This window comes from Pogona vitticeps, chromosome 3, assembly GCF_051106095.1.
Source record: "Pogona vitticeps strain Pit_001003342236 chromosome 3, PviZW2.1, whole genome shotgun sequence".
NCBI lineage: Eukaryota > Metazoa > Chordata > Lepidosauria > Squamata > Agamidae > Pogona > Pogona vitticeps.
In genome coordinates, this window is record NC_135785.1 from 257,516,016 (window position 1) to 257,539,918 (window position 23,903).

Here is a 23,903-nt window from a genome sequence, read left to right on the forward strand (position 1 = left end):
ATTGTTACGCAATTCCATTACAAATTTTAATCCGATCTATTGATTATAATACAGGAACAGGATGATGCAGAAGAGAAATACTTAAAACTTGGGGCTTTTGCCAGTATGTCAGCCGGCCATTCTGTTTTCCAAGATAATGTTGCCCTAGTCTCGTTTCCTTATGACTGGTTTTATATTTTATTTGATTGGGGAAGTTTCTAAATGCCCGAAATAAATGAAATAAGTTACAAATAAAAATTATACTCTAATTAAAATACAATTACATAATTAAAAGCAGGTAAACATTAAAAATGATCTTAACTTAAAAATGCCACGCAGGGATTCAATCATCATTGCTAAAAGCCTGCCTGAAAAGGCGGGGCTTACAGATGTCATCGGAAGGATAAAAAGGAGGGGGCCAGCCTCATTTCCAGAGGGAGAGCATTCCAGAACGTGGGAGCTGTCACTGAGAAGGCCCCGTCACATGTCCCCATTAACTATGCCTGTGCTGGCAATGGGACTATGAAGAGGGAGGGCCTCCTCTGATTATATTAAATGCCGAGAAGGCTCATAAGGGGAGATACAGTTAGCCTAGAGCAGACCTGGGCAAAGTGTGGCCCGAGGGCCACATACGGCCCACGAGCCACTCCTGTCCGGCCCGCGGACAGTTTTGAACATCAAAACCATTTATAGCCTTTTGTCTAAAGTTGATCAGTTGCTTATCTTTAACATACCGCAAAAAAACTCTTTAGTATTTGTGAAGATTAACAAGTTTAAAATAAAAACAATCATAACATCACTGTTTCATTTTATTTTTAAGTATTATTTATTTATTTATTTATTTATTTATTTATTTATTTATTTATTTATTTATTTAAGTTGGTTCGGCCCCCGAACACAGTTCAGATTTTTCATGTGGCCCCCTTATAGAAATTAATTGCCCACCCCTCCCCTAAAGAGCCATATCCTACCCCCGCCCCGTTGAGAATGGCTGCTCTGGAGGATCCTGTTAAAGGACATTTGAAAGCATGTGGATAGATAACCGGGGGGGGGGGGGTTTACAGATAAACTGACATAAAATCACAGATTTTTAATGAAATTATGATAAAGAGGAAAAGGGGGCTGTCAAAGGAAAAATGATGTTAACATACGAAAGTCTATAAAATATTTGGACATAAATATTGCAAAAAGATCTAACATTTGAAAAAGGGAAATTATGTTAAATTGAAAATGAAATTGAACAAAAGGGAAGTGTAGCACTTTTTTCATGCTTCTGTTTTTCTATTTGTGGCCCATATTTATCTCAAACCTGGGGAAGGAAATGCCTGTTTAAATTAAAAAAAAAATCAAAAAGGGAAAAGAAAAAGAAAAGCCAGGCTCCCAAATGTTTTCCTTTTTAAAACTTCTCCATACGTGTTGGAAAGGCAGCTGTTTTTGGCCGAGCTTCCAGTTCAACAGAAGCCTCAACCATGAAGCCCGTTAATGTCTGCCTATTCTGATGCTTCACAGCATTTAATCTCCCAACATTGCTCTTCTGGTTGTTGGTCCAGAAACTCTGCTGGTGTTCGGAAGCTGGAAGATGGGCGGTTGGCGTATTTTGGCTGCAGAAATCATCCCCAACCCGCCTGCCTTGTTTTAGTGGATTCATCCATAACTGGCAGATGTGGGGAGAAAGGATGTTCTGAAGGACGGCTTGGTGTGTAATAGTCCGCGATGCATTTGTTAAATGTATTGATCGATTTTGCCACTGTGGTGTACTGGATACAGTGTTGACCTAGGATTCAGGACGCGTGACTTCCAGTCCCTGTTGGGCTATGGAAACTCAGTGGATGGTGGCGGTAGTCAATTACTCCTTGAACATCTCACATTGAAAACCCTCTGAGGGTCCTGTGTGCTATCACACCTTGGAGTGATGCGATAGCACAACAACAATACTGATTTACTTGTTAACACCTCCCGAAATAAATGGGCCCTAGGGTGGGGTCCTGCGTTCAAAAGGTGGAAAGGTGATCTTTACTTATTTATTTATTTATTTATTTATTTATTTATTTAATTTATATCCCGCCTATCTAGTCCGATGGACTACTCTTATTAAATGAAACAGAAAAACTATTGATGCTCTTCCTTTAGTGTGTTAATTTTAGACATTCACATTAAGGCTCAGTTAATGCTAGATTACTATAGTTATTGGGACTGCTCCGTTCATAAAGGAAAATAATTACTGTTTGAAATCTTCATGGCAAAATTGTGCCTGCAGAAGGCTGATGATGTCAACAATAGGAGGATATTTTTGGGGACTAAATATTTTCCACTTCTGTCTCATAGCTCCTTCCCTTTCGTTGTGTGGAAGCTATTAGTGTAAATTACAGCCACTGATAATGATGTTAAAACAAAGCCAAAGCAAAGTATGCTGCTTATATACCACCTCATGGCACTTAATGCACACTCTGGCCAGTTTACAATTTGATAATGCAGGCTACACATTTCACTGTTCCCCCCAAAGCTGGGTATTCAATTTACAGTGGTGCCCCGCATAGCAACGTTAATCCGTTCCAGGATTAACGTCGCTATGTGGATTCGTCGCTATGCAGGGGGGAACCCCATAGGAACGCATTAAAATGGGTTTAATGCGTTCCTATTGGGGCGAAAATTCACCGCTATGCGGGGAATCCTCGATCCAGCCGCCATTTTCGCTGCCTGGTAAGCGAGGACAGGGCGTGAAAACGCTGCGGTCGGCCATTTTGGAACCGCCGATCAGGTGTTTCCCTATTAAAACATCGCAATGTGATCACATTAGCGATTGCAAAAAACGCATCGCTATGCGAATTCATCGTTAAACGGTGCGCTCGTTAAGCGAGGCACCACTGTACTGACCTCAGAAGGATGGAAGGCTGAGTGAACCTCAGGCCTCCTACTCAGGATTGAACCTGCGTCGTGAGCTGAGTTTTGGCTGCAGAACTGCAGTTTAACTGTTGCATCATGACACTCCTATAAGTGGTGTTAGTTTTTGATAAAGAAAAATACTTCCTCTTTGTTTCTCAGGGATCCCCAAGCTTCACAAGTTGGAGAAGTTACCAAAAATTGCCCCTTGTTATTGATATCATCAGTTTTCCGCAGGTATAACTTAGGCAACAGAATTTCAACCATAGAGTGTTTCCTGGGTTACAGTTAGAGGAGGACAATATGGGCAGATGAGGTTATATAACACTGACAATGATGAAAACTAAACAGATTTTCTTTACAGCTGGAAATATTCAGGAGTGGAGGAATTTAAAAAATACTTTCTCAGAGGCTTAATTAGGACAGCTCGCCAGGAAAGTGTGGAGCCATAGCCGCTTCTCATTGGCTTTGTGCTGAAAGCCAGCCTGAAAATATAAAACACATTTAGCTGGTAAATACTGCTGGAGGGGGGAGTACAAGGCTAGAACATTTGGAGACGTACAGTGTTTTTCTTAGTTGCTCTCATGCCATATCTAAGAGAGATTGAAGCCTGCTAGGAAGCATTAAGTGGTAGGTTTTGGGAGTGAGAATTTCCCATACGTTTTCCAAGTGCTTGGATGCCTCTGGAAACACCAGATATTCGTGGTATTGCAGCTGGTATGATGAAAACTCTTGAGTCTCATTAGGATGGTCCTCTACCCTCAATTCTGTCACTGGCTGAAATCCAGTTTTCAAATAGAATTGTCGTAAGTTTGGAAATCTCTGTAGGTATCGCCGCCTGCACATGGAGTCAGACATCTCAACATGCATCGGATCATGGTTGAATTTCTTAATTTACAGCAGTTTTGCTTCCCAAAATTGCACTTTTTGCAAAACTGCACAATGGGATTTCAGGCACGATGTAGGAGACATTGGGATCCTATCCTGCTTCTGCAGTCATTCATACTTTGGCCCTTAGTATGAATTTGAAACTGAAACTGAAGACTCATTCAGGGAGGATTTAATACAGTTCAGTTTTCACCACTTTGCTCCTCTTCAAATGACTAGTTCTTAGAGGGCAAGTTTCATACAACACATTGATCTTGAACTTTGTTCCTCATATTGATCTGGCAGGTGCTTTATCTCCCTCCCTCTCTCACACACAGATATCTTTGCAGTTAGAAGAGGGAAAAAAACCCAATACTTTTTTTAAAGCTTCTCAAGTATCATGGTGGATACGTATTTAGTGTTTGGTTTGTGGATGTCAGGATTCATGCAGAACAGCTATACAGGGATTTTGATTTTTTAGAAACTTTTCCTGAAGTCAAGACTTATCTTTCCCCCCCATCTGCTTTGTTTACGCAGGGAATAAGATTGATTTGGCAGAGAAACGTGAAGTATCTCAACAAAGAGCCGAAGAATTTTCCGAAGCGCAGGAGATGTACTATCTGGAGACCTCGGCTAAAGAGTCGGATAATGTGGAAAAACTCTTTCTGGACTTAGCTTGCCGGCTGATTAGCGAAGCAAGGCAGAACACCCTTGTGAACAATGTGGAATCCCCACTGCCTGGCGAAGGGAAAAGCATCAGCTATTTGACTTGCTGTAATTTCAACTGATTCCAGTTGGACCCCCGAGGGTTATGACTATTTTCTTCTCCTTGCGAGGGCCTGTCTCGATAAGAGGCAATGCCTGATGCCGTGCCCCAATCCGACTGGCAGATGTAGTCAGGTTCCCCATCTTGAAGCATGGCGGGCTGGCCACTTCGCCTGTGAGGTCAGCATAGAATATAACCGGGCTTAATCCTTTTTTAAAAAATCCCTGTAACGTGGAAGAGGTGCTAGTTGTCCACTGGCCTAAAGACATCAGGTCGTCGCTTTACATCTTGAAGGTGACTAGGAAATGGTGAATAATGTGAGAGCTTTCTTGCACAACATGTTTTGGTTCTTTAAAGGAGGAGATAGAAATGCACATTAGCCATTAGGTGCCCTCCCCTGGGTTGCCAGCTAAGCAAATACTTGTATATAGATCATGGCCCCAAAACATTGGGTTTTTTTAGGGCACGACTCAACAAAATGTGTGTGTGCGTGTGTGTGTGTCATTTTAAAAAGTGTTAATGTCTCCCATGTTCAGGCACTTTCATCGACATGGAAGTTAAAAATAGAAATGCCAATATTTTGAAGCCAACAGGCGTAGAGGAGACGGGCTCTGTCAATTCATTGTCTATTAGGAGTTTGGCAAACTGTTCCCCAGGTTACATTTTAAATGCTGTCTGTTGTTTACTCTGTTCTGTACAAAAGCTGAAGAACGTCAAGAAAGGAGTCCCTTTCTGTAAACAAACAGCCCTTCTTGGTTGGTACAAGAAAATGTGGTCTCTTTGACTGGAGTCAGTTTAGGTGGATTTACATTTAGGCAACCAGAAAGAGCCAATTTTAGATTTTGAAAGAGGAACCGTTAAGAGTCCTTTATGAATTTGACTTGGTCAAACAACTACCATAATTTTTGCATTTCACATGCAAGTGAAAAAACTCTTCTACCATCTAGTTTAGACTTCTGTTCCTGCTATCTGACCTACAGGAATGACCTGTAACATGATTATTTCAGGGGTTAGCAGAAGTAACTCTCTTTTTGGAATACTGTACCTAGACATCTGGATTGTATACATGGTTGTCAGGTTTAAAGGGATCATATGACACTTCAGACATGTTTGAGGCCCATCTTGAGGGCTCATTAACGTCAAATGTTTGTCTGAGATCTTACAAAGAATCCAGATAAGCACTGCCCAAATCAAATCAACAGCACCTACAGCTAGTCTTTACAGGATCAGACTGGGGGGTGTGTTTTTAGCAAACCGCATGGCGTTTGGGTAGCAGCCATCTGTGTAGGGACAACATCTCATCAGGATGTGAGTGCACAATTTCTTAAAAGATTTTAATAGGCTTGGAAATTTAAAAAGTAGCGCATGTTCTGAATTCAGTCAAATCTTTATTCAGGCCACGATCACTTTGCAAAGCTGCAGTTCTGAATATCAATTTTAAACCGCAGTGTTCAGATGCGCTCCCTGTAATGTAGTTGCTTGCAGGCTCGTAGTTGTCGCTCCTCTGGTTTGTCTCTCATGCTCTCTTAGGCTCAGCTCTCTGTGCACGTGTGTGTGGATGCACGTATGTATACTTGGTGGGCTTAGACAATTCCACTGATCCAAAACGTCAAGGTTGGAAGCAGTATGGAGTATGTCCTGTCCTCATCGCCATCCTTACTATGCCTCTAGTGCCATGCTCAAAGAACACATTGGATTTTACAAATCCGATGTAAAAAGAGGAACTGAAGGAGCAGACACAGCCGACTCTTTCTCAGATATTGGTATTGACTTGGTTACCCTGAAAGGGTAAACTGTCTGGGTTACGACAGACCCACAACGGATTGTAACTTTAGTATTAATTTGCTGGTTATTCTGTATTTAGTATTAATTAGTTGGATATTTACAGAAGGGAAGGGGCCTAACTCTGGTGGGGAAAGAATCGTTGCTATGCTGGAGTGTATATCAATGAACCCCCAATGAAAGCACATAAGAACTTGGGTAAGAGTGGGACTGTGTCTGTGCTTTCATACTGACCCTTTATTTTAGGGACTTTTTGTGGTGGGAGAATTTCTGGGGTTTGAGCCCTATAACTCACACATGTTCCCTTTTGCATTGAAAAGGAGCTGCTAAAGATTTAGCCTTTTTTTGAAAATAAAGCTGACATTTTGAAATAAGTGTGGGTTTCCCCCCCTCCCCTTGCACTATGTTTTCTTGGTTTCAAAAATCAAACCAATGTGGAACTCAACATCAGAACTCCTGCTCCTAAGTGTCTCACATGTGAAGCTTGACCCCTTAAAAAAGGATAACGAAAGAAGACTTTTGCCAAGTATTGAAAGCAAGCTCTCATGCAAAAAGGTGAGAGAGAGAGCGCACACAGGCAAGAAGTAGCTCGAGGGATTACAAACACAGAGCAGAATGGAAATCATGTGAGGATCTTCTCTGCTCTGGCAGGATCCTCGTCATGTACCTGTTCTTATACTAGTTGCAAGATCAGCCACACAACAAGGCGTCGGGGGGGGGGGGGAGGAATGCTCGTGTGGTTTCCCTTCTGCTCTATGGTTAGCCAGTAGGCTATTAGCCATTTATAAGAATGCTCTTATTTGAGGAATGGAGGGCTGAAGCTGGACAACAGGCAGCAACAAAGATAAGGAGTAAAGCCAAGGTGAGAGGGAAAAGGTAGGTGATCTCATCCTTGTCATCTCCTTTGCTCAGCTCCGTGAAGTAAACCTATACAGTATTTCCATGGGATTTATTTCAGTTAGATTTAAACGTATTGGTGGACTGGGAGACAGAATGGAACTATGGTCTGTTTTGTCCATGACGTAAGTGGTTGCTTCGCTAACATGACTTTCCCCACTCCACTTATATATAACCTCTAGAATTGCTTCTCACTTGGAAAAATCTCATATTTGAATTTCCTTTCCACCACAGGATGTCTCTAGAACAGTCAACAGATCTATGGAAACCTTGTCATTTGGGTGCCATAACCTTACATTATGGGCAAAATCCTGTTGCATATATTTTGATGCAAGCTGATGATGTCCTCAGCTGGTACCAGTAAAATTTAACTTACATATCTTCCCCACCCCCATTTTAGGTCCCAATGCTCTAGAGTTCCCATTTTCCATCAGGAAACCTTTGGGAGCTCAAAACAGAAGGGGGAGCCTTTGCTACCACTGATTGTCCCCACCAGCAGCAACTAAAAGCTTCCCAAGGCTTCCTCAAAGCAAAACCTTGGAAACCTAAAATAGGGATAAGAAGCTTTTAATTCATTTAAATTAAATTTTAATAAAGCCAGCTCATAATGCCATCAGATCCTGTTGGTGTAAATTTACATCAACTGGATTTTGGCCGTTGATACAAAGATATTTTCCAAATGGCTACAGCACAAATCTGACAGATGGCCCAACAGTGATTTGCCTACGGTTGCTCAATGCATTTAGTAGGAATTCAACTGAGTTTTGTGTTTGTGCCTTGTGTTCACAACCACTATGTTATATGGCCACCTTCATTTTAAAGCCAAAATCTTAGAAATTTTTATGACCTGAAAAGAAAATCTTAAGAGACAGCACTGTCCTTCAGCTCTCTCTGTGGCAAGCTCGTTGTAAGAAACATATGGCCATCATGGGCACTATATATCCGGTGACAGGGAAGTAACTGTAGCTCCATGTTGGCAAGCTGCCACTTAACTAAACAAAATTCCAAGAAGTATAAATACAACTGGATCAATTTATACAAATTAAAAAAATAATAGAAGAGGATCGGGAAAGAAGAGAAAGAATGCTTAGAAGGTGAACAGGAAGGAAAGAAGGTTTGAAGTCAGTCCATTCCAGTCAACAGCCAAACCTTAATGAAAAATCCTTCATTTATATACATCTGTATATGCGTTCTTGTAGAAATCAAATCTACATACATACATCAGTGTAGCGCTTGTTCAGAAGCTGCAAGAGCAGTTCACAGTTCTGATCATTGAGTGAGCAATGAAGTCTATTTGGATTTCTATCGTTGCAAGCTGCCACTTTCTGTATTATTCAGTTTTGTATTAGTATACCATCATGAGATATAGTCCAGGAGGGGTGACTCGTAAAATAATAAGCAAATACACTTTTCAGGAAGACTTTAGGGCTTGTTTAGTTTTCTTCACTACTCTCCTCTAGAACTCACCATGAAGATTCTTTGTACACTAACCTCCTTTAGATACAATCTGGGTAATACAGAGACTCTTGCATTGAAAAGCAAATTCAACCACACAGTGCATTCTGCCAAGTCCATTTATAATCGTATACATTGGATGGCACAATCAGCAATGTATTGTTTCATAACCATGGGTTTTTAAGAGTTGTGCTCCAGATGCTGTTTTCATTGGCCACAGCTGCACAGGAAGTACTCCCCACTGGCATCATAGAGCAGCTATGACATGGCTGCCCCTCCATATTTTGTAAGAATATCCTGAATTGCAGTATAAAAATCAGTGGGGCATGTCAGGAACTCATGAAGCACATACAACTACTTTGGTGTGTTGCCGTTCATTTTCAACAAACACCAGTGGTATTCATGGCTCTTAAGCAAAGACGATAATAGAAGGTTGAGTGCATCCAAACAAAATTCATGTATGGAAGAGAAACATCCCACTGCTTGTTATTTATTTTTAAAGTCTGGTGGATTTTGGCCTAATGATATTCTACAGCCTTCTTCAAGAATCTATAAAAATGAATAAAATGTTAACACCTTTACACAAACCTCAGAAAGGATGGGTACATACGCTTAATTGCATATTGCATTATATAGCTTCAAAGCACAATGTATGCTTACAGAATAATGAGAAATTTCTGTAGATGTGCTTTACTATAAGTATAGGCCACGTAATGCTATGTACAAATAGTTCTACATTCCCATTCTTTTTGACATTCGGATAAAGCCTCAAAGCAGAAACACAGAGTGAAGCAGATAGTGGAGGAAGGGATATGTCTATTTTGCTTCTGTTTATTGATCTCCCACTCCCAAAATTCTGCCTGCGGGTTCTAGTTAAATTCTGGGAATGGGAGTCTTAAAAAAGTCCCATCCCTAATATACTGTATTACACAGTTCCCTTCTGGAAGTGATGAACATTAGGTCAATAGAACAGTTCGTGCATAAGACCTGCAAATAAAAAGTCCAGAGATCAAGACAAAAATGGACTATATTTTCTAAGAATGTAATGCTCAGTCTTGTGTAGACAAAATTGTTTAAAATGCCAGAAGGAATACAACCAGTATATACTTGTATTTTTAAAGGTATTTTCCCAATCCTCAGTCACCTGAGAAAATTGCAAAGAACTGAACATGTGTCAAAGGCACAACTGTGACGATGGGTCAGTTTGTGAAAGGAAAATGTACATACAAGTAGCTGAATTTAATAAAACAGCAGCTGTGCTAAGTAGCTGGCCAGTCTCTTAAAACAGTTCAGGAGACCAATTTGGAATGGTGGACATTGGGTGAGAAGAAGGGGATAGGCTCAGTCCATTGACGCCGACTAGCTGCCCGTCACAAACATCATTTTTGTACCTACATAGGCTTCCACCTTTATCCTCGGCCACTGGCTGCTTTTTTGGAGAAAATTCTAACCTTATTAACCTGCTAGAACTCGTTGGAGTCTTGCTGCTTATTTTATTTTCAGAAAGAGAAGGCTTCTCAGTGGCTTGGCAATAAGCATTTCTTCCCAGGCTTCTCCTTTTCAACCTTTTCTGAAAAGCAAGGGGCCGCACCCATTTTTTTTCTGAAGGGGGAATCCAGTCTTCACCAGCCATTGCAGGCAACTCTTGGAATGGGCTGCTGCTGATAAATGACTGATGAGGAGCTGATGTACCAAGAATAATAGGATCTGCAGTTTTCGACCTTTGGGACTTCAGGAACTTGCTGAAAAGCTGTTTTACTAAAGGGTTTTCCACAGGAGGCCTGCGTCTTCTACATCTGACATTTAACCAAGACAACTTATTCAGTGGCAATTCAGTAAGTATGGGTTCATTTCCTCTAGGGTGGCTTACTTGTAGAGTGTAGGGCCTGGCTAGGGGAGTGGGCTGGGAATAAGGTATGAAATCCGGGGAATCCATGAGACTGAGTTCAGATCTGGGCCTTAAACTAGAAACCGGAGTGCTTGTTTTTTGGTCTGAAATAGTGAGCATATTGCAGGATGATGATTCATGTCCAGAAGTAATCCAGCTAGCCTCTAACTCATTTGGTATGAATTCAAACCTTATATGCTGTCTGGTCACTGAACCTTCTTGTGCCAAGAATGCTCGAGATGAGTTTAATTTTCCCCCAGTGACTTCTGTTCCGCTGTTATTATCGAAGAGATCAGCTGAAGCATTGTAACTGCCCTCCTTGCAATCAGAACTGTCTTGGACCAATCCACTCTGGGTGACTTTAAAACTATATTCATGTGCCTTTAAAAGCAGCTCTCTCTTTTCCCCACAAATTTCACTGGATCTTTCACCACTGGCTGATCTGAAACTTTCTCCTTGGATGTTTGTGAGACCAGTAGTTTGATTTAGCTTACAGAAATGACCCTCTTTCCCACCACTGTTGGCTAGATTATCATGATCTTTATTGTGGGCTGTTATCTTCTTGATTTGTAAACAAGAGTCTTCAAGGCAGTTACTGGTAGACTTTAAAGAGCAGCCAGTATGGTGATTCGTGAAACTATTGGCATCTTGGTCAACCCTTCCTTTGAAGGATGAACAGCCTCCATTTGAATGAGAAAGTCTAACCCCAGCTGGAGAGCACCAAGGCAAGAGGACAGGATGCTGGTTGGATAGACACCCCTGTTCCTTGTTTCCTTTAGTGGATGAAGAACTCTGAAAGGCTTCTTGATGAGATTTGCTGTTATTGTGACATGGCAACAGGCTAGATTGGTAATAAGGTAGAATAGGTTCTTTGCACGTTTCCACCTTCTCTGCTAGATTCTGTAGCATCTCTTCTGATTGCCTGGTCTTGAAACTGGCACTGAAAATTCCCGGCTGGGGAGTCAACTTTTCACATAATTCATCAATTCTGCTATTAGGGAAACGCTTTCCTGCATTGGCCTTTGCTGGCGACATGTTGTTATTTTCAATTTTGGCTATGAATTCATTTAAACTTTCTGATGATGGCAATTCATCCCAAAGGTCTGGAACTTCCTGAGAGTTTTCACCTGATCTAGCATGGCTTGAAGGTGAAGCGAGGGGACAAAGAGAACTATGAGGCCAAGATTTCCCTGAATTTGGAAGTCCGTAACTATGTTGCATGGCAATTTTGCAGAAAGAACCTCTCTCTGCTAATTTTAAAGGGGTTTGTACCAACCTCCTGTCTTCTCCTCTTAAGAAGGAATAGATTTCTGATTCACACTTGACATGGTTCCATTGAGTAGAAAACAAATGACATTTCGTATCATCTTCCTCATTTCTCTCAGTCACAATCGGGTTATGGTCCTTTGAGTTGTAGGTCAACTGACCATGTGTAGAAACTGGATTGTCCTCCCACTTTTGCTTATCATAGATAGTTGTGCTGGAATTTGGATCTGCTACTATTGGTGAAGAAATAGAAGAGCAAGTCAGCCCAAATGACTGGGGCCAGAAATATGAAATACCACCTGCAGGACTTGACAGAACTGCATTCAAGTCACCCAGGCCTTGCAAGCTACTGAGCTCCCGGCTTGGTTCATCAAATGCTGCAAAAAGATCTGGAGGCCAGAAACCTGCATGGCCACGCTTGCAGTGAGAACACTGGTGCTGCTGGAGGTAATGGATAACAGTGTAGCCTGTGAGCGCAGAGTCTGGCACAAACATCTGACAGGCGATAAAAGCCTTGGGATACCTGTCCGTTTGACAGATACTCTGCAAGGAGCTGGTGCCATCTGGTCTGTCGAAACCCTGCAAGAAAACAATGTAATTCTGTACTTTCAGCAAATTCGATTATTTTAGATAAGTAACTCAGTCGACAATTCTTGACATTAACTCTGGCAGTCATATACATGGATTCCATTCTTACACAGAACTGATTGATATTAGGCTTTCACTTAAAAAAAGCTGCATATATTATTCCCATCACAGATTTTTGCATTGAATTTGGCTGGACCACAAGAGGGCACCAAACCTCCCAACTATGAAGCAGAGGATGTTCAAGTCCATAATACTCCACATTTTAGATCTAGTTTAACAGTTTAGTGTATTGGGTTTATAAATTGTTCTCTCTTCCAAATGGAAACCAAAATGATTTACAAAAAAAGAGAGAAAGGCATAATTCTAATTATAGGGTCATTAAAGCCAATGAAATTACAAAAATATTCTTAAAAAATTATTCAAGGGCAAAAATTCATCTCCCAACCAACAACAAAAACAGCTACTAAAAGCAGGCCATTAAACTAACCAAATTAATCAAAAGCTTGGGAACACCGGAACAGCTTTGCCTAGTACAGTGGTGCCTTGACTTACAAACTCAATCCGTATTGGAACTGTGGCTGTAAGTCAAAACATTCTTAAGTCAAAGCAGCATTTCCCATAGGAATGCATTGAAAACCGATTAATCCATTCTGGCTGTTTTTTGTCCTTATGTCAAGGCACAGTTCATAAGTCAAAGCATTAGTTCCCATAGGAACTAATGCAAAGCCAGTTAATCCATACTCTACCACTAGGGGAAGAATTTTTTTCTTTTTTTTCTTTTGACCTAAGATGAACTTAGGTCAAACAAAGGGCAGGCTTTTTTTTTCGTTTGTAAGTCAAAGCTCCATTCGTAACTTAAAGCAGTATTTCGAATCCGGAGCTGTTCGTAACTCAAAACGTTCGTAGATCAGGTCATTCGTAAGTCAAGGCACCATTGTACCTAAAAGACAAGTTGGGCACCAGGCAAGCTTTCCAGGGCATAACCTTCCACTATGGGGATTGGGGTGCTACCACTGAAAAGGCCTACTATCTCAAAGTTATCCCCTAAGCATCAAGGGAGAAATTCCTTCCACACATTCCTCTGTGTCTAATATGCGTAAGCCAGCATACTTAGAAGACCTCAGGGTGGGTTTTTAAAAGCCCACAAAATTACTTATACTTAAAAAGTTGTTACTAGCCTGTTGGGGATGAACAGAACCGAGAGTTCCTTCTAAAGCTACACTTCTACTCTGGGGTGGCAGATACATAAAACACTCCAGTACTTCTCTGCCAGCCTGCTTATTTGTCTGCATAGGATTCTATGTCGCTTAGGGGTTAATTTGGGAGCAGTAAACATTTATTCAAGGATATTTGAATGTACTGGGCAACTTTAGAAGAGCCTGTAAATGGATCAGGATTGTTAAACAGTGTTCTATTAAGCTGAGCCGGGACTCTTGTGAAGTTTGAAAACCTGCATATAAATCTGTGGAAGCCGAGTTCAATAAAAGAGTAGCCTTTTTCCTCTTAAATCACATATACGCTGACAGATGAACACCAGGGGAGAATTCAGTACCTTAACTGCAAATACAAACTTCTTCCCGATGAAGCAGGTTTCCACTGCTTGGAAAACCACACCTTGAGTTGCATCCTGGCCCGGTTCTCCTGTTTCTTTGTTCAGTTCTTCAATGTACCTTGAATAAAAGCATTACTGAAAAATCGCGTAACTCTTCAAGACTTTAGACTATACAGCTGTATAACATGTAGGCAGGTGTGAAGGAAAGTGTGCTTGCATTCCAACAGGCAGGGGTACAGGCCTATGCATATTTAAGGTAAAGGTTTCCCTTGACAATTTGTCCAGTCGTGTCCGACTCTAAGGGGTGGTGCTCATCCCCGTTTCCAAGCCATAGAACCAGCGTTTGTCCGAAGACAATTTTCCGTGGTCATGTGGCCAGCACAAGACACGGAACGCCGTTACCTTCCCACCGTGGTGGGACCTATTTATCTACTTGCATTTTGCATGCTTTTGAACCGCTAAGTTGGCGGGAGCTGGGACAAGCGATGGAGGCTGACTCTGTCGCATGGATTTGATCTTACAACTGCAGGTCTTCTGACCTTGCAGCACAGAGGCTTCCGCGGTTTAACCCGCAGTGCCACCACGTTCCTATCTACCCGGGTGTAAAACCCCAGCTGATCATAGTGGGACTTGTTATACCCAACTGGATTGTTCCACAAATATGCTGTTAAGTTCAAAGTGTGACATACAGTTGTCTGCCTAGGAGTTCCAGTTATTGGGAAAGTGCATTGCCCATTTAATTGAAATGCAAACATTTCCCTGAAGCCCCATAAGACCCAGAAACAGCAAGAGGTGGTGCTGCTAAACTCAGATGCTCCAAGTTTAGAATACATATCTAAGACACCAGCCTTTCTCCCACACTGCACTCAAAAGTGGGTCTCAGGGAGCAGCTCTGGGGAAAAATTCAGAAACCTCAGGAAGCTCCTGATAGTTATAATAGACAATACTGGATCTACCTGACCAGTAGTCAGTCACCACAATGCAGCTTCATACACTGCAAATAAAGGAAAAACCTTGAGTGTCATGTAAAGAACTGCATTACGCCTCAAAAGAAACAAGCTAAGGAGCATGAATTGACCACAGCCAGAACCTGAGTGCCTGTTACGATTTATATAAGAGAAAGAATCCTGAATGCATTTGCTTGTGACACCACTGGAACTGGCTATCTTCAAAGGGCAGTACAGGGGAAGCTGGAGGTGGTATGATATTTCACAAATTTAAGGTAAGTTGATTCTTTAGTGACTTCTTTCTCACGCAACGTCCTCGTCACCCAGAATATGTAGATCAGCTTATACATGTGGCCTCCAGGCAGCCTGCTACCCAGACAGATTAGAGAACCAGACCTGATTAGCTTCAGCAACAGAAATGACTCTTCTGGCTTCAGGCTATTATCTGTGCCTAGTATGCATCTTTGCTCCTGAGAATCTATTTATAAATAATTTCCTTAAAAAAGAGTTTCTCATCCTATCATTGCTCTGATACTAAACTAGCAACTGCATATAAACATAGAAACAAAATTGTTCAAATAGCACTTATTCATATCTGGCTACTTATTCATGTCCTGCTATTGAAATTTTCAGATCCTGCAAAACAATTTCAATTACGTAGACAATATTGGGAAGGAAAAAAAATATCTAAAGGTACACAACTATTACCCACTTTGACATTTTCAATGTAGAATTTGAATTTCCTGGGCAAAGGGACACAATTGTGCTCTAAATTTCCCAAAACTGGAAGCTACAATTAGAAGATAATTATTTCTCAAGACCAACTATTGAACCCAGCATTCAGCTTGGGATTTGAGCTTTTTCAGATCCATGTCTGGCTCTTTCCCACTGGAATACACTGACTGGCCTTGATAAAGTTTCACATTTTATAACTGTTCAGATTTATGTTCCTCTTTTACTATAACCAACATTAGTATCCTAGCAGCAAAATGCAATACAACTGTTTTTGGAGATATAATTATAGCATATGCAGATAGGGTGGTATTGAGGAGGTGGTTGATTCATTCCAAAAAGGCAGAAAACTTTAAATTGTTTACCTCTGTAGGTCCTTTGCTGTAACTCCAAAATAAACATCTAAACAGCTTCCAAATATTGTCACTTCAAATACACCCTGAGTGTCAGCGACTTCTAGCGAGAGGCGATATCTATAGTTTGCTTCCTCGGTATCACCAGTGCAGCCACATTTTAAGCAACTGTACCTGTTTTTAAAAAGGAAGACCTTAAATTGCTTGGAAACTTATGTGGATCATAAACGCATATTGGTCTTACAGCGAATCATCTGATAGCTTAGCAATCTTACTCTAAAATACAACATGACCCTGTATTTGCAGGGGATCAGTTCTAAGTCATCCCCGGAGGATGCTGAAAAACACATAGTGTTGGCTATTTTAATAGCCAACACTATACATAGCATGGTTTCTGTATCTTTCTAGTGGTCAGTTCTGATTATTTCATCTTTAGAAATTTCTAAATTTCTAGGAATTTTCTTTTAATATTTTAAACATTTTCAGACCATGGATAAGTGAATCAGCCGATACTGATATTGTGGATACAAGGTCCTACTGTATTACACTTATCTGATCAGAAACATATATCACTTTAATTCTCCGAATGACTCCATGCATTGCACAGCTGCTTCAAGTCCAGGAAATGCAGACCACGAAAAGGTAATTTGTGAACAAATTACTTTTTTCTTAATATAACTGACAAGAAGCCCCATCCAAGCAATATCACCAAATTATAAATTATCCCTAAAGGATGTTAGCCCCATGCTGCATGTTGGTTCAAATAGCTCACTGATGTGTTGCACTTTTGAGATGTCACTGTCTGGTCTACTACAGAGTTGCAAGCATACCCATGCTGGGTGGGGATAATGGGAATTGCAGTCTAAAATCTGTAAGGCATAAGATCATAAAAAGCTGCTTGAAGTATATGACAATATCTTTATGTGAATTTGACAGCTCCAAGCACCACGGCCACTCTTGGGGCTTTGGTTCACTGAACTGTCGTTTTACTTTTCTCATACCTCGGCTTTCTCAGCAGCAGGATTTTCTCTATTTAGAGAATTTAAGGCACACCCAGTAAATTCGCAGAGCTACCCTCTCCTAAGCTGGTGTCCTCTTGATGCAGTAAAGACTATAAATCAGTTCCCTCTCAGTTACGGGTTATGCCATAACCTATACCATGCTATATTATAACCTGGTAAAAGCTGCTGGGTGTTTTCAGAACACAAAAATAGTCTGGACTGAACTTACCTCTTTGAATCTACTAGTAGTTTGGAACAGCAGTTTTGACAGGAGGGATAAACAAAGTTGGCGTTCTGGACAGAAATTACAGAGGCAACCAATAGATGTCTGCCATTCATGTGCTCCCGAAGTTAGCTACCAAGAAACACGACAGTTCATTGTTAGACATACCAGGCTGCTGACCAACAATTTCACAGTGGGGATAGTTCTTAACATGGAAGTCTTTGACGTTTGATGCAACATGAAAGGCAGGCCTTTGTGATAGTAGCTTGTCATTTGAATCTATGTGAATACTATTACATCTGAACGAGAAATAAGGTTTCACAAACGTGCTGCTGACTCACCTCTTTTAAATCAATTGTGCTTTGTAAGCATGTCCTTGCTGACCTGTATCACCACATGCATGGTTTTCATTGTGTGCAGGCTCCAGACATCTTTTTTCTCTTTCTTGTCACAGACTCTTCAACTGACTGAGAAATCAAGACCCAATGCATATTTTGAAAAGTGAGCATAGTCCAACTCAATACAGTGGACCCTCGACTTACAGACAGCGCGACTTACAGACTTCTCTGGCTGCAAAATTTAGATTCGACTTGCAGCCAGAGAATAGACCTACAGACCAGAAAAAACCCAAAATGGAACAAAAATAGAATAAAAACTGCCAGTTGTGGGATTAATCAGTTTTCATTGCATTGTAGGTCAATGGAGATTTGACCTACAGACTTTTCGACTTACAGCCACCGTTCCAATACGGATTAATTCCTTAAGTAGAGGGTCCACTGTAATTCCCAAACTGCACAATATGACAGATATGCCAGACTGCCACAGATAAAAGGAAACGGATGGAATGATTAAAAGGTCTTTATCTCAAATAATCCTATGTACCTTATCCTTTACACCTGCCTCCTTCCAGCCAGCCTTGAGTAGGAAGTTTATCCATAAGACCATAAGAAGAGCCTTGCTGGATCAGGCCAAAGGCCCATCTAGTCCAGCTTCCTGTATCTCACCGTGGCCCCACCAGATGCTTCTGGGAGCACACAGGACAACTACATACCTGTCTCCTGATCTACCTCCCAAGCATCTGGCATTTGGAGGTCCCTTCCTTTTAAGCCTGGAGATTCTACATTTATTTATTTATTTATTTGATTTATATCCTGCCCATCTGGTATATTTATACCACTCTGAGAGATGGACTTTTCCTCCACGAATCTGTCCAATCCCCTTTTCAAGGCCAGATGCCATCACCCCATCCTGTGGCAAGGAGTTCCATATTCATCCATATTGGGTGTGACTGTCTCATTCAATTATCCTTGATACAACAATACAACAGAATAAATCCCAGAAGTGGCTGTCTCTCACTTGTCTGTGTGAGTTACTGGCTAAAATCCTGTTGCAAAACTACACGTGTGCAACTGGAGGTTGCAACTGCAGTCGCTGTGCTACCACTAAGGTGGCGGTCCTCTCCATGAAGCACCTCTGCTAGTGCATTGCTCCACTGGCATGCCAAGGACACCCAACCTGAACAGCATAATTTCTTGTCGCTGAGCATTTTTTAATGCCTGGCATGTTTGCATTGGCATAACTATACATTATACCAGCATGAACAGAAATTTGCCCATTGTTTGGTGTATGTCCCTTTCTAATTAGATTGTCAACACAGATGGTGCTCTCTCCACAGGGCAGAAAAATTAGCTAGCAAGAATTAACTCCAGCACTCTTGAAAACAAGGATCTTTGGCCCACTAGATGCTTTGAGCTACAATTCCCACTGTCTGTTACCATTGGACATGCTGGGTGGACCTGCATGTCTACTCTAAAAGGCAATTTAAAATTTAGTAGGCAAAATGTGATATTCCAGATTTTGTTTGACTGTAACTCCCAGTATTCCCTCTTACTGGCTATCTCAGCTAAGACCAATGGGAGTCCAACAGCATCTGGAAGGCTGTACTTTGCATGGAGGCGTCTATAAATAAGTCCTCAGAAATTAGAGAAATACTGTTTTAAACATTTCAGAGTTGTACTCTTGGGTGCCCTTTCCAAAGCTGAAGCGAAAGTGAACTGCTGTGTGTTTACTCATCCATAGGATTCAGTAATGCCTTGAGGGCCTGCTTGCTGAAACAGACCACAAAATAAACATCTCAGTTCTGAAAACACAATCTGTCTCAGAAAGTACCTAACTGTGGCAATAAAACACCAAAAATACAACGAGGATTTATTATATAATTCACAAGTTTTTTTAAAAAATTGACTCATTTGAAATGTGGTGCTGGAGCAGAGCTTTGCGGATACCCTGGACTGCCAAAAAAAGGATGAACAGATGGGTCCTAGATCAAATCAAGCCTGAATGATTTCTGAGGCAACATATTGATTGATTTCTGGACATTCTATACTGCCCTATTAGTACACAGCAGTATTCTGGACAGTTTATATAAAACAAAATAAATAAAAAGCACACACAAAGCAAAGACAGCCACCAAAAACACAGCAGAAGCTCAGAAGGTGCAAAGAATTAGAGCAGCAGAACAAGGGCAGAAGAGTTCAAAAGAAGCTGCCTTTGAAAGCGTCTTGAAAGGGAAGCATCTTGAGAAGCCTCTTAAAAATAGAGAGGGGGGCCAGGTGTAGCTCCAGAGTGGAGGAAATTCCAGAGATGGTGCCACTGCTGAGAAGGTCTTCTTGTGAAAGATTTCCTGGTCTCCTTTGGCACAGTCACCTGGAGGAGCCTAGCCTGAGAGGATCTAGTGGTCAGCTTTTCACAGAAAAACTGGTGCAAGCAGATGAAAGATGCTTTGACAGATAATGTGGTCCCAAACTGCAGAGGGCTTTATAGGTTAGGATCAATACTTTGACTTGGGACACAACTGGAAGCCACTGCAAGCAAGCCAGGACTGGGGAAGCTGAGGTTGCCCTACTTTGGGCACATCACAAGAAAGCAGGATTCTCTTGAAAAGACAATGCTGGGAAAAGCGGAAGGCAGCAGGAAAAAAGGAAGACCAGCTATGAGATGAGTTGACTTCCTAAAGAGAGCCACAAGCTTGTTTGCAGAAGTTATGCAGGGTTGTTGAGAGCAGGACTTATTGGCAATTGCTCGTTCATAGGGTCACCATATGTCAGAGTAGACTCAATGGCACATAAGAGCAACAAATGAGAATACTCACTTTACATCTGTATGAGAGATTTTCTATGCCAATTTTTCTGTGTAAAGTGGAAAACTGACATTTACTAAGGGATCTTGTCTACTTCGTTTTGCTCATTTTGTCCCTCTCAAAATATATTCTTCCTCGTGTATGCTTCCTCCCACCCAAGCAGTGACAGTTTACAAGTGCTGGAGCTTAAATCTAGTACATATCAGTTTAATTTACCTTCCATTGCAGGGAAATTCTACCAAACTTTAGTGTTTTGTGACTGTGTAACCAGCTGTGTGGCAGTATTCTTGGATTAATTAGCAAAGAAAAAACGGTAAGTGTCTTGGAAGGAATATGTGTATTAGGGTACATTACAAAGGAATAGCTTTTGAGAAAGGGAAGAACTTGATTAGGCAGAGCATCTTGTTTCTGATGGATTTTCTCTATTTGCTGCACTGGTATTCTAGTGACATTTTCGCTTTCAGGGTTTCTCTGCCTGTTTCTAAGGTGTCAGTGAGATGGAGAAGTCAGAGAGCAAAAGGACTTGCAAAAGACAGACCTGGGTTCAAATCCATGCTTAGTTATGAATCCCATGAGTAAATTTCAAAAAGTTGCTATCCCTCAACCTAACTTGTTTCCCAGAGCTGTTTTGAGGAAGAAACCATATATACCAACCACCATATTTTTTTGCTGGGTTGATTGCTTATTTATACATTTCTGCTGCAGTCCTTTTCCAAGGAGCTCATGGCAGTTGGAATACATGGTTTCTTCCTCAAAACAGCTCTGGGAAGCAAATACTGTACTGTATATATATATCCCTACGTGATATGCAACCACAAGAGGGAGTTGTAACCATTTAAATGTGCATGCCATCTGAGTTTATTTCCGAGTATTTCTGAGTGCTGGAGGAAATGTAGATTGGGATGTACTGGGAAATTGCAAGTAAGTTTGTGGTGAATAAACAATTGGAAATAGAACTATTATTTACTAATGTCAATAAAAAAACTGTGTAGTTTCCCTTGCAAAATTCTGCTACCGGACTTCTTGTATATACAAGTTATCCAAGCAAATAATTTGTAGGGTACAGTAGGTGATTAGATCTCTTGAACCACAGTTCTGCATCTCACCCTGGTTGGTGGATCTCCTGTAAAGAAGCAGAGCAGACCAAAAAGGGTTGAAGCCAGACTAAAACACTTCCCAAAAACATTTGGAATGCAGTGCGGACTCCATAGCGCCCTGTGAAATCCATCAATTCCTTGGTAGCTTTCCTTGGAGTCAGTCCAGAAAGAGGTATTTGAAGGCACACAGTCCTGGCCAAAAATATTGGCATCTTTGCAATTCTGTCAGAAAATGCAACCCTTCTCTCAGAAAACTGTTGCAGTTGCAAATGTTTTGGTACTCGCATGTTCATTTCTTTGGTTTGCGTTGGAACAACACACACACATACAAAACAGAAGAAAAGTAAAATCTGATACAATACCACACAGAAACCCAAAAATGTACTGCCAAAATTACGTTTGCAGCTGCAACAATTGCAAGGGTGCCAATATTTTTGGCCATGGCTGTAGTTTGAGTAACAAAAGAAAACTATAATGTTTTACAACAAATATTACTAACTCAAGGCTCCTTTTAAGCACACACATACAGTACTTTGACCCTTTCAACCAAATAGCCTCGGAAATGGCAAGTGGCCCAAGGCCAACCAGCAAGCATCACAGATGACTGAGGATCTGAGTTGGAGTCTTTGCACTAATAGCCTAACATGCCAACTGCATCATCACATTTCTAATCTCATCACTGTTCCTTCTGCTGTCTAAATCAGATGTGAATACTAAGTGGGCATTGCATGCTTACATGAGTTTGCCAAAGTGCATGCAAACTAAAGCCATGCGCACACACACACACACACAAATAAACAAAAACAAAACTCCTCCCAAAACAGCTCAACAGCTACAGAATTTTCAGAGAGAAAAAAGTTAAGTGTTATTTAAAGCGTTACATATGATCAACCCTCCTATCTGAATGTGAGGCTTTGGGCTTCTAAACAGCAGATGCTCCACAGAACAAATCCTTTTGAACTGAGAGCATACAGAAGAATTGCATGGACTGACAGAAAAAGAATGAAGCAGTACTTCACTGGATAGGAGAACAAAAAGAAACAGAGGTGATTATTTAAAAAAAAGCACGCTCTCATTCCTTGAACACATAGTTTGTTATGACAAATAAAATCTACTGCAATACTTCTTTGAAGAACAAGATGGAGAATAATCAAGGGAGAGGCGCCAGAAAGATTTATCAGATGAGTAACATGAGAAACAGAGTGGGTGTTAATAAATTAACAACTAATTCACTGGACGAGAGATGACCATAGCCAAGTTTAGCGACTGAGACAGAACTGGAATGCATGAAACTGTGTAATTACTTGCACTTTAACGCTTATCATTACTGTATAGCAGTGGTTCCCAACCTTGGATCCCCAGATGTTCCTGGACTACAACTCCCAGAAATCCTGGCCAGCACAGCCAGTGGTAAAGGAGTGGTAGTCCAAGAGCCCACACTTGGGAATCACTGCTGTGTAGGAGGATTCCAAAGCACACCACTTGGCTTGCTAGCTGGTCACCTCGATCAGGAGGCCCGGCTTCAGTGCAGTGGGCGGCATATATGTTAAATAAATAAATAAATAAATAAATAAATGAATGAATGAATGAATGTTTTGCTGAAAGCTCTGCTCAACAGCAAGCCACAGCCTGCCACCGTTCTCAAGCAACAGGGGAGAAGAGCTGCTTTTCAGTTCTTAACAAGCTCTGGCACTTCGCCCGAAATTGAGGAGACGGAAGAACTAAGGGACAATATTAGGGCCGGGAGAACGGGGTTTATTTATTTATTTATTTGATTTATATCCCGCCCATCCGGTCCGGTCGACCACTCTGGGCCCATAGAAAGGATTAAAAGCCTGGCCCATAGAAAGGATGAAAAAGAAAATTAAAACAAGGAAAAGGCTGGAGCAAGGGCAGTATGGTGTAGGGGTTAGAGTCTAGAAAAGGCTGGAGCGAGAGCAGAACTAATTAATCCTATATATTTTAAAATTTTGGAAACGAAGAGGGTGAAGGAAATTGAAGACTCACCAGCTTTCTTCCGGCATTTTAAAAATACAACAACTCCCCCACGCCATTAAACCGTATTTAAGGCAGCGGCCCATCCCCCCTCGCCCCGTTCGCCTCACAGACCCTCATCTCCGTCGATCAGGAAGTGACGTCACGGGGCCCCGCGCACCAATCAGCGCGCGACGTCACCTGAGGCGTAGGAAGCACCCGCGACCCCCACCCCCACTCAAACCTCTGAAGACAGACGACGTTTTTTTCCCGCCTCAGAATCAATCCCTGCTCCCTCCTCCTGCCTTACCGCTTCTGAGCCAATCGGCGCACTCCGGGCTTCCCCACCCGTCGCCCAGTCTTTTTCGCCGCATAAACCAAGCCCGATGTGCATTGGAAGGAAGGGGTGTCGTTTGCTTCCGGCTCAGCCAATCCGCGGGAGATCTGCGGGGAACTCCCGCCCTCCCCTCAGTCATCGTTCTCTGGCCTTTCCATCCGTCAAAATCTAATTATTCAT

At 41.5% G+C, this 23,903-nt stretch overlaps 2 protein-coding genes across 13 annotated transcripts in view; one reads left to right on the forward strand and one right to left on the reverse strand.

The window, feature by feature from the left end:
- RAB30 (RAB30, member RAS oncogene family) overlaps positions 1–6,648 on the forward strand; it is a 66,396-nt gene extending 59,748 nt beyond the window's left edge. For all 4 annotated transcript variants that reach the window (XM_020808170.3, XM_072993504.2, XM_020808171.3 and 1 more), the window contains exon 5: positions 4,264–6,648. In XM_020808170.3, coding sequence (XP_020663829.1) covers positions 4,264–4,514 — 251 coding nt within the window. In that variant the 3' untranslated portion in view covers positions 4,515–6,648. The remainder of the gene's footprint in view (positions 1–4,263) is intronic.
- A 2,987-nt stretch (positions 6,649–9,635) lies between these two features.
- On the reverse strand, positions 9,636–23,807 carry DDIAS (DNA damage induced apoptosis suppressor). 9 transcript variants are annotated; one of them, XM_078390182.1, is made up of 7 exons: positions 23,420–23,632; positions 21,283–21,438; positions 17,518–17,643; positions 17,183–17,308; positions 15,965–16,126; positions 13,921–14,038; positions 9,636–12,359 (listed from the first exon to the last, which is right to left on the reverse strand). In XM_078390182.1, the coding sequence occupies exons 4-7, from the start codon at positions 17,290–17,292 to the stop codon at positions 9,906–9,908; spliced, it is 2,844 nt and encodes a 947-aa protein (XP_078246308.1). In that variant the 5' UTR covers positions 17,293–17,308; positions 17,518–17,643; positions 21,283–21,438; positions 23,420–23,632; the 3' UTR covers positions 9,636–9,905. The 9 variants fall into 9 exon arrangements, with proteins under 9 accessions (XP_078246308.1, XP_078246309.1, XP_072849599.2 ...); XM_078390183.1 differs by having other exon boundaries at positions 23,522–23,589; XM_072993498.2 differs by lacking the exons at positions 21,283–21,438; positions 23,420–23,632 and adding an exon at positions 23,697–23,807.
- Positions 23,808–23,903: the final 96 nt, after the last annotated feature.